The sequence below is a fragment of the Pygocentrus nattereri genome, chromosome 3 (assembly GCF_015220715.1).
Source record: "Pygocentrus nattereri isolate fPygNat1 chromosome 3, fPygNat1.pri, whole genome shotgun sequence".
In the NCBI taxonomy this organism is placed as follows: domain Eukaryota; kingdom Metazoa; phylum Chordata; class Actinopteri; order Characiformes; family Serrasalmidae; genus Pygocentrus; species Pygocentrus nattereri.
Window position 1 is genome coordinate 50,549,314 of NC_051213.1, and position 17,503 is coordinate 50,566,816.

General features: G+C 37.7%; 1 protein-coding gene across 1 annotated transcript in view; it reads right to left on the minus strand.

Moving 5' to 3' along the window:
* nradd (neurotrophin receptor associated death domain) overlaps nt 1-17,007 on the minus strand; it is a 52,101-nt gene extending 35,094 nt beyond the window's left edge. The window contains exon 1 of the mRNA XM_037536800.1: nt 16,671-17,007. Coding sequence (XP_037392697.1) covers nt 16,671-16,712 — 42 coding nt within the window. The 5' untranslated portion in view covers nt 16,713-17,007. The remainder of the gene's footprint in view (nt 1-16,670) is intronic.
* Nucleotides 17,008-17,503: the final 496 nt, after the last annotated feature.

Here is a 17,503-nt window from a genome sequence, read left to right on the forward strand (position 1 = left end):
TGTAAGTGTGTATAAAGCTGTATAACGCTGTGTAAATCTGTATAGATCTGTACAGTAGCTGTGTGTTTGTATGTGTAAGTGTGTATAAAGCTGTATAACGCTGTGTAAATCTGTATAGATCTGTACAGTAGCTGTGTGTTTGTATGTGTAAGTGTGTATAAAGCTGTATAACGCTGTGTAAATCTGTATAGATCTGTACAGTAGCTGTGTGTTTGTATGTGTAAGTGTGTATAAAGCTGTATAACGCTGTGTAAATCTGTATAGATCTGTACAGTAGCTGTGTGTTTGTATGTGTAAGTGTGTATAAAGCTGTATAACGCTGTGTAAATCTGTATAGATCTGTACAGTAGCTGTGTGTTTGTATGTGTAAGTGTGTATAAAGCTGTATAACGCTGTGTAAATCTGTATAGATCTGTACAGTAGCTGTGTGTTTGTATGTGTAAGTGTGTATAAAGCTGTATAACGCTGTGTAAATCTGTATAGATCTGTACAGTAGCTGTGTGTTTGTATGTGTAAGTGTGTATAAAGCTGTATAACGCTGTGTAAATCTGTATAGATCTGTACAGTAGCTGTGTGTTTGTATGTGTAAGTGTGTATAAAGCTGTATAACGCTGTGTAAATCTGTATAGATCTGTACAGTAGCTGTGTGTTTGTATGTGTAAGTGTGTATAAAGCTGTATAACGCTGTGTAAATCTGTATAGATCTGTACAGTAGCTGTGTGTTTGTATGTGTAAGTGTATAAAGCTGTATAACGCTGTGTAAATCTGTATAGATCTGTACAGTAGCTGTGTGTTTGTATGTGTAAGTGTGTATAAAGCTGTATAACGCTGTGTAAATCTGTATAGATCTGTACAGTAGCTGTGTGTTTGTATGTGTGTGTATAAAGCTGTATAACGCTGTGTAAATCTGTATAGATCTGTACAGTAGCTGTGTGTTTGTATGTGTAAGTGTGTATAAAGCTGTATAACGCTGTGTAAATCTGTATAGATCTGTACAGTAGCTGTGTGTTTGTATGTGTAAGTGTGTATAAAGCTGTATAACGCTGTGTAAATCTGTATAGATCTGTACAAGTAGGCTGGGTGTTTGTATGTGGTAAGTGTGTATAAAGCTGTATAAACGCTGTGTAAAATCTGTATAGATCTGTACCAGTAGGCTGTGTGTTTGTATGTGTAAGTGTGTATAAAGCTGTATACGCTGTGTAAATCGGTATAGTATCTGTACAGTAAGCTGTGTGTTTGTATGGTGTAAGTGTGTATAAAAGCTGTATACGCTGTGTAAATCTGTATAGGATCTGTACAGTCTGCTGTGTGTTGTATGTGTAAGTGCGTATTAAAGCTATAACACGCTGTAATGTATAGATCGTACAGTAGCTGTGTGTTTGTACGTGTACAGTGTGTATAAAGCTGTATAACGCTAGGTAAATCTGTATAAGATCTACAGTAGCTGTGTGTAATTTGTTTGTATGTGATAAGTGTGTATAAAGCTGTATAACGCTGTGTAAATCTGTATAGATCTGTACAGTAGCTGTGTGTTTGTATGTGTAAGTGTGTATAAAGCTGTATAACGCTGTGTAAATCTGTATAGATCTGTACAGTAGCTGTGTGTTTGTATGTGTAAGTGTGTATAAAGCTGTATAACGCTGTGTAAATCTGTATAGATCTGTACAGTAGCTGTGTGTTTGTATGTGTAAGTGTGTATAAAGCTGTATAACGCTGTGTAAATCTGTATAGATCTGTACAGTAGCTGTGTGTTTGTATGTGTAAGTGTGTATAAAGCTGTATAACGCTGTGTAATCTGTATAGATCTGTACAGTAGCTGTGTGTTTGTATGTGTAAGTGTGTATAAAGCTGTATAACGCTGTGTAAATCTGTATAGATCTGTACAGTAGCTGTGTGTTTGTATGTGTAAGTGGTTATACAGCTTTATAACGCTGTGTAAATCTGTATAGATCTGTACAGTAGCTGTGTGTTTGTATGTGTAAGTGTGTATAAAGCTGTATAACGCTGTGTAAATCTGTATAGATCTGTACAGTAGCTGTGTGTTTGTATGTGTAAGTGAGTATAAAGCTGTATAACGCTGTGTAAATCTGTATAGATCTGTACAGTAGCTGTGTGTTTGTATGTGTAAGTGCGTATAAAGCTGTATAACGCTGTGTAAATCTGTATAGATCTGTACAGTAGCTGTGTGTTTGTATGTGTAAGTGCTGTATAAAGCTGTATAACGCTGTTTAAATCTGTATAGATCTGTACAGTAGCTGTGTGTTTGTATGTGTAAGTGTGTATAAAGCTGTATAACGCTGTGTAAATCTGTATAGATCTGTACAGTAGCTGTGTGTTTGTATGTGTAAGTGTGTATAAAGCTGTATAACGCTGTGTAAATCTGTATAGATCTGTACAGTAGCTGTGTGTTTGTATGTGTAAGTGTGTATAAATGCTGTATAACGCTGTGTAAATCTGTATAGATCTGTACAGTAGCTGTGTGTTTGTATGTGTAAGTGTGTATAAAGCTGTATAACGCTGTGTAAATCTGTATAGATCTGTACAGTAGCTGTGTGTTTGTATGTGTAAGTGCGTATAAAGCTGTATAACGCTGTGTAAATCTGTATAGATCTGTACAGTAGCTGTGTGTTTGTATGTGTAAGTGTGTATAAAGCTGTATAACGCTGTGTAAATCTGTATAGATCTGTACAGTAGCTGTGTGTTTGTATGTGTAAGTGTGTATAAAGCTGTATAACGCTGTGTAAATCTGTATAGATCTGTACAGTAGCTGTGTGTTTGTATGTGTAAGTGTGTATAAAGCTGTATAACGCTGTGTAAATCTGTATAGATCTGTACAGTAGCTGTGTGTTTGTATGTGTAAGTGTGTATAAAGCTGTATAACGCTGTGTAAATCTGTATAGATCTGTACAGTAGCTGTGTGTTTGTATGTGTAAGTGTGTATAAAGCTGTATAACGCTGTGTAAATCTGTATAGATCTGTACAGTAGCTGTGTGTTTGTATGTGTAAGTGTGTATAAAGCTGTATAACGCTGTGTAAATCTGTATAGATCTGTACAGTAGCTGTGTGTTTGTATGTGTAAGTGTGTATAAAGCTGTATAACGCTGTGTAAATCTGTATAGATCTGTACAGTAGCTGTGTGTTTGTATGTGTAAGTGTGTATAAAGCTGTGTATAACGCTGTGTAAATCTGTATAGATCTGTACAGTAGCTGTGTGTTTGTATGTGTAAGTGCGTATAAAGCTGTATAACGCTGTGTAATCTGTATAGATCTGTACAGTAGCTGTGTGTTTGTATGTGTAAGTGTGTATAAAGCTGTATAACGCTGTGTAAATCTGTATAGATCTGTACAGTAGCTGTGTGTTTGTATGTGTAAGTGTGTATAAAGCTGTATAACGCTGTGTAAATCTGTATAGATCTGTACAGTAGCTGTGTGTTTGTATGTGTAAGTGTGTATAAAGCTGTATAACGCTGTGTAAATCTGTATAGATCTGTACAGTAGCTGTGTGTTTGTATGTGTAAGTGTCGTATAAAGCTGTATAACGCTGTGTAAATCTGTATAGATCTGTACAGTAGCTGTGTGTTTGTATGTGTAAGTGTGTATAAAGCTGTATAACGCTGTGTAAATCTGTATAGATCTGTACAGTAGCTGTGTGTTTGTATGTGTAAGTGTGTATAAAGCTGTATAACGCTGTGTAAATCTGTATAGATCTGTACAGTAGCTGTGTGTTTGTATGTGTAAGTGCGTATAAAGCTGTATAACGCTGTGTAAATCTGTATAGATCTGTACAGTAGCTGTGTGTTGTATGTGTAAGTGCGTATAAAGCTGTATAACGCTGTGTAAATCTGTATAAGCTGTATAACGCTGTGTAAATCTGTATAGATCTGTACAGTAGCTGTGTGTTTGTATGTGTAAGTGTGTATAAAGCTGTATAACGCTGTGTAAATCTGTATAGATCTGTACAGTAGCTGTGTGTTTGTATGTGTAAGTGCGTATAAAGCTGTATAACGCTGTGTAAATCTGTATAGATCTGTACAGTAGCTGTGTGTTTGTATGTGTAAGTGTGTATAAAGCTGTATAACGCTGTGTAAATCTGTATAGATCTGTACAGTAGCTGTGTGTTTGTATGTGTAAGTGTGTATAAAGCTGTATAACGCTGTGTAAATCTGTATAGATCTGTACAGTAGCTGTGTGTTAGTATGTGTAAGTGTGTATAAATCTGTATAACGCTGTGTAAATCTGTATAGATCTGTACAGTAGCTGTGTGTTGTATGTGTAAGTGTGTATAAGCTGTATACTGTAATCTTAGATCTGTACAGTAGCTGTGTGTTTGTATGTGTAAGTGTGTATAAAGCTGTATAACGCTGTGTAAATCTGTATAGATCTGTACAGTAGCTGTGTGTTTGTATGTGTAAGTGTGTATAAAGCTGTATAACGCTGTGTAAATCTGTATAGATCTGTACAGTAGCTGTGTGTTTGTATGTGTAAGTGTGTATAAAGCTGTATAACGCTGTGTAAATCTGTATAGATCTGTACAGTAGCTGTGTGTTTGTATGTGTAAGTGTGTATAAAGCTGTATAACGCTGTGTAAATCTGTATAGATCTGTACAGTAGCTGTGTGTTTGTATGTGTAAGTGAGTATAAAGCTGTATAACGCTGTGTAAATCTGTATAGATCTGTACAGTAGCTGTGTGTTTGTATGTGTAAGTGTGTATAAAGCTGTATAACGCTGTGTAAATCTGTATAGATCTGTACAGTAGCTGTGTGTTTGTATGTGTAAGTGTGTATAAAGCTGTATAACGCTGTGTAAATCTGTATAGATCTGTACAGTAGCTGTGTGTTTGTATGTGTAAGTGTGTATAAAGCTGTATAACGCTGTGTAAATCTGTATAGATCTGTACAGTAGCTGTGTGTTTGTATGTGTAAGTGTGTATAAAGCTGTATAACGCTGTGTAAATCTGTATAGATCTGTACAGTAGCTGTGTGTTTGTATGTGTAAGTGTGTATAAAGCTGTATAACGCTGTGTAAATCTGTATAGATCTGTACAGTAGCTGTGTGTTTGTATGTGTAAGTGCGTATAAAGCTGTATAACGCTGTGTAAATCTGTATAGATCTGTACAGTAGCTGTGTGTTTGTATGTGTAAGTGCGTATAAAGCTGTATAACGCTGTGTAAATCTGTATAGATCTGTACAGTAGCTGTGTGTTTGTATGTGTAAGTGTGTATAAAGCTGTATAACGCTGTGTAAATCTGTATAGATCTGTACAGTAGCTGTGTGTTTGTATGTGTAAGTGTGTATAAAGCTGTATAACGCTGTGTAAATCTGTATAGATCTGTACAGTAGCTGTGTGTTTGTATGTGTAAGTGTGTATAAAGCTGTATAACGCTGTGTAAATCTGTATAGATCTGTACAGTAGCTGTGTGTTTGTATGTGTAAGTGTGTATAAAGCTGTATAACGCTGTGTAAATCTGTATAGATCTGTACAGTAGCTGTGTGTTTGTATGTGTAAGTGTGTATAAAGCTGTATAACGCTGTGTAAATCTGTATAGATCTGTACAGTAGCTGTGTGTTTGTATGTGTAAGTGTGTATAAAGCTGTATAACGCTGTGTAAATCTGTATAGATCTGTACAGTAGCTGTGTGTTTGTATGTGTAAGTGTGTATAAAGCTGTATAACGCTGTGTAAATCTGTATAGATCTGTACAGTAGCTGTGTGTTTGTATGTGTAAGTGTGTATAAAGCTGTATAACGCTGTGTAAATCTGTATAGATCTGTACAGTAGCTGTGTGTTTGTATGTGTAAGTGTGTATAAAGCTGTATAACGCTGTGTAAATCTGTATAGATCTGTACAGTAGCTGTGTGTTTGTATGTGTAAGTGTGTATAAAGCTGTATAACGCTGTGTAAATCTGTATAGATCTGTACAGTAGCTGTGTGTTTGTATGTGTAAGTGTGTATAAAGCTGTATAACGCTGTGTAAATCTGTATAGATCTGTACAGTAGCTGTGTGTTTGTATGTGTAAGTGTGTATAAAGCTGTATAACGCTGTGTAAATCTGTATAGATCTGTACAGTAGCTGTGTGTTTGTATGTGTAAGTGTGTATAAAGCTGTATAACGCTGTGTAAATCTGTATAGATCTGTACAGTAGCTGTGTGTTTGTATGTGTAAGTGTGTATAAAGCTGTATAACGCTGTGTAAATCTGTATAGATCTGTACAGTAGCTGTGTGTTTGTATGTGTAAGTGTGTATAAAGCTGTATAACGCTGTGTAAATCTGTATAGATCTGTACAGTAGCTGTGTGTTTGTATGTGTAAGTGTGTATAAAGCTGTATAACGCTGTGTAAATCTGTATAGATCTGTACAGTAGCTGTGTGTTTGTATGTGTAAGTGTGTATAAAGCTGTATAACGCTGTGTAAATCTGTATAGATCTGTACAGTAGCTGTGTGTTTGTATGTGTAAGTGTGTATAAAGCTGTATAACGCTGTGTAAATCTGTATAGATCTGTACAGTAGCTGTGTGTTTGTATGTGTAAGTGTGTATAAAGCTGTATAACGCTGTGTAAATCTGTATAGATCTGTACAGTAGCTGTGTGTTTGTATGTGTAAGTGTGTATAAAGCTGTATAACGCTGTGTAAATCTGTATAGATCTGTACAGTAGCTGTGTGTTTGTATGTGTAAGTGTGTATAAAGCTGTATAACGCTGTGTAAATCTGTATAGATCTGTACAGTAGCTGTGTGTTTGTATGTGTAAGTGTGTATAAAGCTGTATAACGCTGTGTAAATCTGTATAGATCTGTACAGTAGCTGTGTGTTTGTATGTGTAAGTGTGTATAAAGCTGTATAACGCTGTGTAAATCTGTATAGATCTGTACAGTAGCTGTGTGTTTGTATGTGTAAGTGTGTATAAAGCTGTATAACGCTGTGTAAATCTGTATAGATCTGTACAGTAGCTGTGTGTTTGTATGTGTAAGTGCTGTATATAAAGCTGTATAACGCTGTGTAAATCTGTATAGATCTGTACAGTAGCTGTGTGTTTGTATGTGTAAGTGTGTATAAAGCTGTATACACACAGCTACTGTATAGATCTGTACAGTAGCTGTGTGTTTGTATGTGTAAGTGTGTATAAAGCTGTATAACGCTGTGTAAATCTGTATAGATCTGTACAGTAGCTGTGTGTTTGTATGTGTAAGTGTGTATAAAGCTGTATAACGCTGTGTAAATCTGTATAGATCTGTACAGTAGCTGTGTGTTTGTATGTGTAAGTGTGTATAAAGCTGTATAACGCTGTGTAAATCTGTATAGATCTGTACAGTAGCTGTGTGTTTGTATGTGTAAGTGTGTATAAAGCTGTATAACGCTGTGTAAATCTGTATAGATCTGTACAGTAGCTGTGTGTTTGTATGTGTAAGTGTGTATAAAGCTGTATAACGCTGTGTAAATCTGTATAGATCTGTACAGTAGCTGTGTGTTTGTATGTGTAAGTGCGTATAAAGCTGTATAACGCTGTGTAATCTGTATAGATCTGTACAGTAGCTGTGTGTTTGTATGTGTAGTGTGTATAAGCTGTATAACGCTGTGTAATCTGTATAGATCTGTACAGTAGCTGTGTGTTTGTATGTGTAAGTGCGTATAAAGCTGTATAACGCTGTGTAAATCTGTATAGATCTGTACAGTAGCTGTGTGTTTGTATGTGTAAGTGTGTATAAAGCTGTATAACGCCTGTGTAAAATCTGTATAGATTCTGTACAGTAGCTGTGTGTTTGTATGTGTAAGTGTGTATAAAGCTGTATAACGCTGTGTTAAATCTGTATAGATCTGTACAGTAGCTGTGTGTTTTGTATGTGTAAGTGTGTATAAAGCTGTTAACGCTGTGTAAATCTGTATAGATCTGTACAGTAGCTGTGTGTTTGTATGTGTAAGTGTGTATAAAGCTGTATAACGCTGTGTAATCTGTATAGATCTGTACAGTAGCTGTGTGTTTGTATGTGTAAGTGTGTATAAAGCTGTATAAACGCTGTGTAAATCTGTATAGATCTGTACAGTAGCTGTGTGTTTGTATGTGTAAGTGTGTATAAAGCTGTATAACGCTGTGTAAATCTGTATAGATCTGTACAGTAGCTGTGTGTTTGTATGTGTAAGTGTGTATAAAGCTGTATAACGCTGTGTAAATCTGTATAGATCTGTACAGTAGCTGTGTGTTTGTATGTGTAAGTGTGTATAAAGCTGTATAACGCTGTGTAAATCTGTATAGATCTGTACAGTAGCTGTGTGTTTGTATGTGTAAGTGTGTATAAAGCTGTATAACGCTGTGTAAATCTGTATAGATCTGTACAGTAGCTGTGTGTTTGTATGTGTAAGTGTGTATAAAGCTGTATAACGCTGTGTAAATCTGTATAGATCTGTACAGTAGCTGTGTGTTTGTATGTGTAAGTGTGTATAAAGCTGTATAACGCTGTGTAAATCTGTATAGATCTGTACAGTAGCTGTGTGTTTGTATGTGTAAGTGTGTATAAAGCTGTATAACGCTGTGTAAATCTGTATAGATCTGTACAGTAGCTGTGTGTTTGTATGTGTAAGTGTGTATAAAGCTGTATAACGCTGTGTAAATCTGTATAGATCTGTACAGTAGCTGTGTGTTTGTATGTGTAAGTGTGTATAAAGCTGTATAACGCTGTGTAAATCTGTATAGATCTGTACAGTAGCTGTGTGTTTGTATGTGTAAGTGCTGTATAAAGCTGTATAACGCTGTGTAAATCTGTATAGATCTGTACAGTAGCTGTGTGTTTGTATGTGTAAGTGTGTATAAAGCTGTATAACGCTGTGTAAATCTGTATAGATCTGTACAGTAGCTGTGTGTTTGTATGTGTAAGTGTGTATAAAGCTGTATAACGCTGTGTAAATCTGTATAGATCTGTACAGTAGCTGTGTGTTTGTATGTGTAAGTGTGTATAAAGCTGTATAACGCTGTGTAAATCTGTATAGATCTGTACAGTAGCTGTGTGTTTGTATGTGTAAGTGTGTATAAAGCTGTATAACGCTGTGTAAATCTGTATAGATCTGTACAGTAGCTGTGTGTTTGTATGTGTAAGTGTGTATAAAGCTGTATAACGCTGTGTAAATCTGTATAGATCTGTACAGTAGCTGTGTGTTTGTATGTGTAAGTGTGTATAAAGCTGTATAACGCTGTGTAAATCTGTATAGATCTGTACAGTAGCTGTGTGTTTGTATGTGTAAGTGTGTATAAAGCTGTATAACGCTGTGTAAATCTGTATAGATCTGTACAGTAGCTGTGTGTTTGTATGTGTAAGTGTGTATAAAGCTGTATAACGCTGTGTAAATCTGTATAGATCTGTACAGTAGCTGTGTGTTTGTATGTGTAAGTGTGTATAAAGCTGTATAACGCTGTGTAAATCTGTATAGATCTGTACAGTAGCTGTGTGTTTGTATGTGTAAGTGTGTATAAAGCTGTATAACGCTGTGTAAATCTGTATAGATCTGTACAGTAGCTGTGTGTTTGTATGTGTAAGTGTGTATAAAGCTGTATAACGCTGTGTAAATCTGTATAGATCTGTACAGTAGCTGTGTGTTTGTATGTGTAAGTGTGTATAAAGCTGTATAACGCTGTGTAAATCTGTATAGATCTGTACAGTAGCTGTGTGTTTGTATGTGTAAGTGTGTATAAAGCTGTATAACGCTGTGTAAATCTGTATAGATCTGTACAGTAGCTGTGTGTTTGTATGTGTAAGTGTGTATAAAGCTGTATAACGCTGTGTAAATCTGTATAGATCTGTACAGTAGCTGTGTGTTTGTATGTGTAAGTGTGTATAAAGCTGTATAACGCTGTGTAAATCTGTATAGATCTGTACAGTAGCTGTGTGTTTGTATGTGTAAGTGTGTATAAAGCTGTATAACGCTGTGTAAATCTGTATAGATCTGTACAGTAGCTGTGTGTTTGTATGTGTAAGTGTGTATAAAGCTGTATAACGCTGTGTAAATCTGTATAGATCTGTACAGTAGCTGTGTGTTTGTATGTGTAAGTGTGTATAAAGCTGTATAACGCTGTGTAAATCTGTATAGATCTGTACAGTAGCTGTGTGTTTGTATGTGTAAGTGTGTATAAAGCTGTATAACGCTGTGTAAATCTGTATAGATCTGTACAGTAGCTGTGTGTTTGTATGTGTAAGTGTGTATAAAGCTGTATAACGCTGTGTAAATCTGTATAGATCTGTACAGTAGCTGTGTGTTTGTATGTGTAAGTGTGTATAAAGCTGTATAACGCTGTGTAAATCTGTATAGATCTGTACAGTAGCTGTGTGTTTGTATGTGTAAGTGTGTATAAAGCTGTATAACGCTGTGTAAATCTGTATAGATCTGTACAGTAGCTGTGTGTTTGTATGTGTAAGTGTGTATAAAGCTGTATAACGCTGTGTAAATCTGTATAGATCTGTACAGTAGCTGTGTGTTTGTATGTGTAAGTGTGTATAAAGCTGTATAACGCTGTGTAAATCTGTATAGATCTGTACAGTAGCTGTGTGTTTGTATGTGTAAGTGTGTATAAAGCTGTATAACGCTGTGTAAATCTGTATAGATCTGTACAGTAGCTGTGTGTTTGTATGTGTAAGTGCGTATAAAGCTGTATAACGCTGTGTAAATCTGTATAGATCTGTACAGTAGCTGTGTGTTTGTATGTGTAAGTGTGTATAAAGCTGTATAACGCTGTGTAAATCTGTATAGATCTGTACAGTAGCTGTGTGTTTGTATGTGTAAGTGTGTATAAAGCTGTATAACGCTGTGTAAATCTGTATAGATCTGTACAGTAGCTGTGTGTTTGTATGTGTAAGTGTGTATAAAGCTGTATAACGCTGTGTAAATCTGTATAGATCTGTACAGTAGCTGTGTGTTTGTATGTGTAAGTGTGTATAAAGCTGTATAACGCTGTGTAAATCTGTATAGATCTGTACAGTAGCTGTGTGTTTGTATGTGTAAGTGTGTATAAAGCTGTATAACGCTGTGTAAATCTGTATAGATCTGTACAGTAGCTGTGTGTTTGTATGTGTAAGTGTGTATAAAGCTGTATAACGCTGTGTAAATCTGTATAGATCTGTACAGTAGCTGTGTGTTTGTATGTGTAAGTGTGTATAAAGCTGTATAAACTCCACTGGCAGCGTTGTGTAAATAATGTCACCCAGTTGCTCCCTAAACTGTCACTGTGCAGCTAAACAGCCGGTAGAGCCACTCCGATTAAACCGAGTACACAGTGCGGACAGATGAACCCCAGCAGGACGGGCGCACAGGCGGTCTCAGGGTCGGGGTGGGCTCCTTAAAGTGGAGCTCGCGCATATCAAAGCAGCGAGTCTGACCATAAAGCAGGCGCCCCCCTTTGATCCTGAGACAGGCCTATCGGCACACCCCTAATCCCCTCCGCAGGAACCAGCTGCTCCCGCTGGCCGGAGAGGCCGTTTCCACCGGTCCATCAGCAGGAGGACCACCACAGAGCAGGCCGAGCCCACCGGCTGCTCCGCTCACTCAGTAAACCAGCATCACCTCTCACTCTCACTGACCACTGACCAAACAGCTCAGGCTCAGGATTATTTCCACAGGGCATCTCAATATATTTCATTTTCATAGCACAGATTTATTGATTTCTCAGCAGAAAACTGAATATTAATGTCTGGATGGGATATATTAGAATATTACAATCAGCTGACCATAAAGATATTTTCCACTATCTGGACAATTCTGATATCATGATGAACCTAAAACATTATCATTATTAATACTGTCATTAATATTATATGGATATAAGCCAAATATGAGCTCAATGTTCTAATAATAAGAATTTTTCTTCTTCATTGTTATTATTATTATTATTATTGTTGTTGTTTTTTCATCCATATTAATAGATTATCATAATAATCTCAGAACAGTTGTAATGGTAACTATTTTCTCAGAGAAGTATTAAAACACTAAATTCGTTCCATTAATGTATTTATTTTATGTAAATTGTGCAAATTCAAGGGAATAAACAATAAAATATACCTTTAAAAAACCTTATAGAGTTATGTGTTTACAGTAGGGTCTACTTTCTGATTATTGAAGTTTAAAAGCAATATTAACTGATTAATAACGTTTAAATGATCCCACAGCAGCGAGACTGTAAACAACTACTGTATTATTTTAAACAGGACATAAATAACAAAATCACTATTAATAAACCCTGATTAATTATTAGTTTTCTACAATTCAGGATAATGACTTATAATTCATATATCACTAATAATTCAACTGCCACATTTTTTTTATTATATGCAACTATTCGACAATTATTAGTTAATAATTATACACATTTGTCCAATTATTTTGCTGTTTATTAGGGCATTTTATTATAAAGTGTTACTCATAATACCAATTTTTCTTTGCATTATTATTATTGTTATTATTATTATTATTATTATCATCATCATCGTTAGTACTGATTTGATTTGCAACAATTGTGTCCTTATTAACAGTAATTAACATACTGAGATACTCATTATGTTGCTGTTTATTAGGGCCTGTTAATATAAAATGTATTAGTAATGATTATCTTTTACATTATTATTAATATTATTATTGATTTTATTTGCAGCTACTATATTATTATTAACAGTAATTAATATACTGAGAAATTGTTCATGTTGCTGTTTATTAGGGCGTGTTATTAATAAGTGATACTAATAATACTTTTAATATTATTATTACTGTTATTAATATCATTGTAACTATTATATCATTATTATCACTGCTCAATAAACTATTATGTTGCTATTTATTGGGGACTGTTATTATAAAGTGATACTAATAATACTTTTAATATTATTATTACTGTTATTAATATCATTGTAACTATTATATAATTAACACTGCCTAATAAACTATTGTTTACTATTATGTTGCTGTTTATTAGGGACTGTTATACAAAGTGTTACTAATAATACCTATTTCTGTTATCCATACTGTATTATTAGTATTAATAATAACCAATAATGAGTCTGAAAGAGTTTATAAGCAAATGTTTGATGTGTTCAGTCAGCGTCCACTCTATTCGCTCTCCTGCCCGTCCGGCAGCTGGAGATCAAAGCCTGTCTGGGGGGGTGGGGGGGGCCAAGCCTGGGGGACTGAGTTTAAGAGGACACCCCCCACCGACACTCCCCCTCCCCCACCCCCACCCCCACAGTCAGAGTCACAGTGCTAACCGGAAAGTGGAAGGAGTGCAGATCCTGGGCCTCTCCGTCCTCAGAGCAGGGAAAATGAGGATAATTACCGACTCCGGATTCCACATCCCGCCAAATACTTCAGCTGCGGTCGCCCTCTGACCAAAATTCCCTCTCCGGGGGGACAAACCTGGCAGCGTCCCCGGCCCACCGCACGCTCACACTGTACTGGCGCTGACGCTTTAAAGGGCTCGTACCTCAGAAAAACACACTCTCTTCACCTTTTTAAATAAGACAGTCTGCTGCGGCGTGTAAACACTCTAAGTTCCAAATAGTCCCTGTATGGAAAGCAAACTGCAAAAAAAACTTGCTTTGAACTCACCATGTTTGTGAGGTCACAAAACACATATACATATACATGTATACTGGGTCTACAACAGTTCATGCCCGTGCACTCACACTGAAGTAGCCAGGAGCGTCGCAGCTTTGACTCCTTTTTATGAACGTGAATCAGCCACAACTCAGGGCAGCCAATCAGAACAGGGCTCATTTACATATATCGTTCTTAAAGGCACAGTCTGTTAAGTTCTAAGGGATAACGTGAGGTTGGAAAACGGTCATGAAGAAATGAAATATGGCTGTTTTACATGAACGCACACTGATGTCATATAAACGCAAATGTGGGAATAATGTAGGATACGGGCACTTTAAAGGGACAGTCCATGAAACTATCAAATTTCTTTAGTAATGCAGAAGGATGATCAGCTAAACGATGTGCGGTAATACAGAAACATCTGTCCAGAGCAGATCGGAGTGACTTTTATTCCTCCCCAGAATAAAATAAACATCTTTCAGAATAAAAAATGGAAGTTGTAGAAAATAAAATGGAATTTTATCCTCTCTTTAATCTCAGTTAACGTGTTTAATCTCAAATAACGTGGTTTCTTACACACTTTGACCTACAAAACTCAGACCTCGGTAAAGAGGTGGGCAGTATGACCATACCATACACTGAAGTTGCTCATTGTGAGCGTGAATTAGCCGCAATGCAGGGCAGCCAATCAGAACAGAGCTCATTTACATATATCGTTTATTAAAGGCACAGTCTGTTAAGTTCTAAGGGACAACGCGAGGTTAGAAAACAGTCACGAAGAAATGAAATATGGCTGTTTTGGGCTTTTTGATGCCATGTAAAATAAAATCTAAGACAAATGTAAGACATGGACACTTTAAAGGGACGGCTCATTAAAAAATGACATTTCTTCTTCATTAATACTGAACGATAAACAGTTATTACAACAGATCTGTCCGTTAGATCAGGTCACAGTGACTGTGGGCAACATGATAATACTTATCGCCACTGGGCTGAACTGTGACCGTGCTGTGTAGGGATGCACGATGATGTCGGAATTATATCCGTTTTGGCAGATAACTGTGGGCCGACATCGCTGATATGTAAACAAGAATAAAACGTATTGGTTTATAATATTTATTGTTATCGAGTTACAAATGCAGTAAATAAAACGCAGATATTTTAGTGCATTAATTCAGCATCACCAGAATATTCTAAGGCCCAATCTAAACAAATGATGCTGTTGCTGATATTATGATGATATCCGCCAAAACTGATATTATTCCAACATCATCGATAACATTTCTACACAAGATGCTCAAACTGTCCGCCCGTCTGTCTGCACTGCAGTCCAAGTTCATAGATGACAGCGAGCCACACAGTGTCAGAAACCCCATAATAAAGTCTATTAGAGATGACTTAAAGGGAAAATCCACCAATTTTCTAAAATTGTCTGCCGAATTTCACCAGTCATGTCATCCAGTGGGTTTGGTGTGAACCGGTTCAGACGTCTTTACAGTGGTGGTGATGGGAACCAGGCGTCGCCATGACTACAACACAGATATAGACACTTTATTTACCATCCAGAACCACCAGAGAACCTACACGAGTCTTCTGAGCTTATATGGAATGTTGATGATGGAAAACAGTGGAAAATCTGGAATAATGAGTTTTCTTTGAGGACTATTTTGCCGCACAGCGCCCTGCATGTCTCCCTCCACCATGAATGGAGTTGAAGTTCTCTAAACTCTCATAAAACAGCGTCTCAGTCATCAGGCAGTGAATTCAGAACCAGCTCATGTAGGAACTTTCTGTAGGAGCTTTTAGAGGGACGTCTGGTTCCCATCACCACCACTGTGAGGAGCTTTTAGAGGGACGTCTGGTTCCCATCACCACCACTGTGAGGAGCTTTTAGAGGGACGTCTGGTTCCCATCACCACCACCATGAACGGTTCTGACTCAGTCAGTTTATCTAGAACACAGTGTTTCACCCCAAACCACTCTGGATGAAATTTAGAAAAATGGGTGCATTTCTCCTTTAGCACCTTAGGGGTGGGACAGGGTAACTCGACAAACTTTCACTTTAATCCAGCACAAAAGGAGAACAAAGGCTTCAGCAGCGAAAGCGTAACAGCCCGATTAAATCACCGGCGCTGTGTTTCGTACAGAGGACAAAAACAGCTGCACTGTGGGTCTGAATTTCGGTAAAGGGGGAGTAATTCATTTCAGACGAGACACTCTGGCTTCTCTGAAAGGGGGGCTATTCGTTTGGAAGGCCTGACGAGACCTGAATTCACAGCCTGGAACTCTAGGTACAACATTATTAACGTTCGGACCACCGGCTCTGAAGATCACAAGAGCATTTCAGTGCTGGATCATCAAGAAAGCAAATTAAAGGGCAACTTCATCAACTTTTCAAATGTTCACACAGAGATGGGAAATATTTATTTGGCACAATATTCGTTTTTTCAGACATCCGATCAGCTGGACCAGAGAGAAATGACCCTACAGTAAAAAAAATACTAACAAAAGCCGTGACCACAATGATTTTCGTTCAGGATTTGGCACTAAATCCAGATAAAACAGGACTAATTTTGCTCTTTTTATAATGAAACGTGCAGCTGCCCGTTTTATACAAGTACCCACGCCTTCAAATGTTCAGAAAAGAATTAGCATTATACTGCCCAGCCCTATGATCAGATTAATTAAGATGTAAACAGAGTCATTCAGAATGGTTTGGTGTGAAACGCTCGGTTCTAGAGCCAGAACTGTTCACAGGCAAACCTTATATAAAACCCAGATCACGTGTAGGTTCTCTGGTGGTTCTGGATGGTAAATAAAGTGTCTATATCTGTGTTGTAGTCATGGCGACGCCTGGTTCCCATCACCACCACTGTAAAGAAGTCTGGGCGGGTATATATCTCTAAAACGGAGCATTTCAGAGCCAAACCACTCTGAACGACTGCGTTCACATCTGAAGCGCTGCATCATGCAGACATGTTGGAAGTTCGGTGGAGTGCCCCTTTAAGCCAACGGAGCTGCACGGATTCGCGGCTGTTAAATTAAACTTCTTAAAACTTTTTTCTCCGAACGTGGACCTGCGGAACCTTTCGGCACGGCTATCTCACCTTTATTGCTAAAGTGTAGAGGCAGATCCGGAGAACCTCCATGGCCCAAATCTCCACCGCGCCCACTTTCTTCTCCTCGGAGCAGCTGCTTGAATGAAGCTGTTCTTCACTGCAGCCTCACTATGTTGTAACGAACGAGCGAACTTCACCACTGGAGCGCCAAAAAACTCCGATTTAATCTGCAAACGCACAAATGAGCCGCGTCCTTCTCCCTCTCCGCTGTGGTTCACTTCTTCTCCGCTGTACTCCGCTGTTTTGAGGGCCGTATGTCCATCAGGTGAAGGGTTTAAGCTCCTTGTTCTCAGCTCTGCGACGGCTGCCGCACTGAGAGCGCTGAGCTCACTACCAGGCTTGAGGCCACAGCGCGGGTCACGTGACCCCCTACGGCCTCGCTGATTGGATAACTGCGACACTGCGTCTCAAATTGCTCCCTACCTAGTGCACCCTACCTAGTGCACTACGTAGGTCGGCCCTGCGTCCAAATAGCGCCTTCACCTACTTTATGACTATCTTTGTGTCTCTTTTCTGGTCTCAGCTGTGTTTATTTCATTTTTCAGCTTTTATTAGTTGTTTAGTTGCTTTAATTCCGCTTTGTTTTATGTCTCTGCTTTTAATTTACCGTGCAGTGTAGTGGTGGTGTATGTTGCAGTGATGTGTGTTGAGTTGCACCAGCAGTTTCATCTCCTGCATCGTGCGCTTTACACAGGGGGGTTTAGTGGTTCTGGGGCTCTGGGCAGGACTGAGGCCTCCGCTTCAGTCGGGTTGTTACGTGCTTCTCAATTTGAGATTGAATAAATAATAAAATGATTAGATTATTTAACTTATTTCTACAT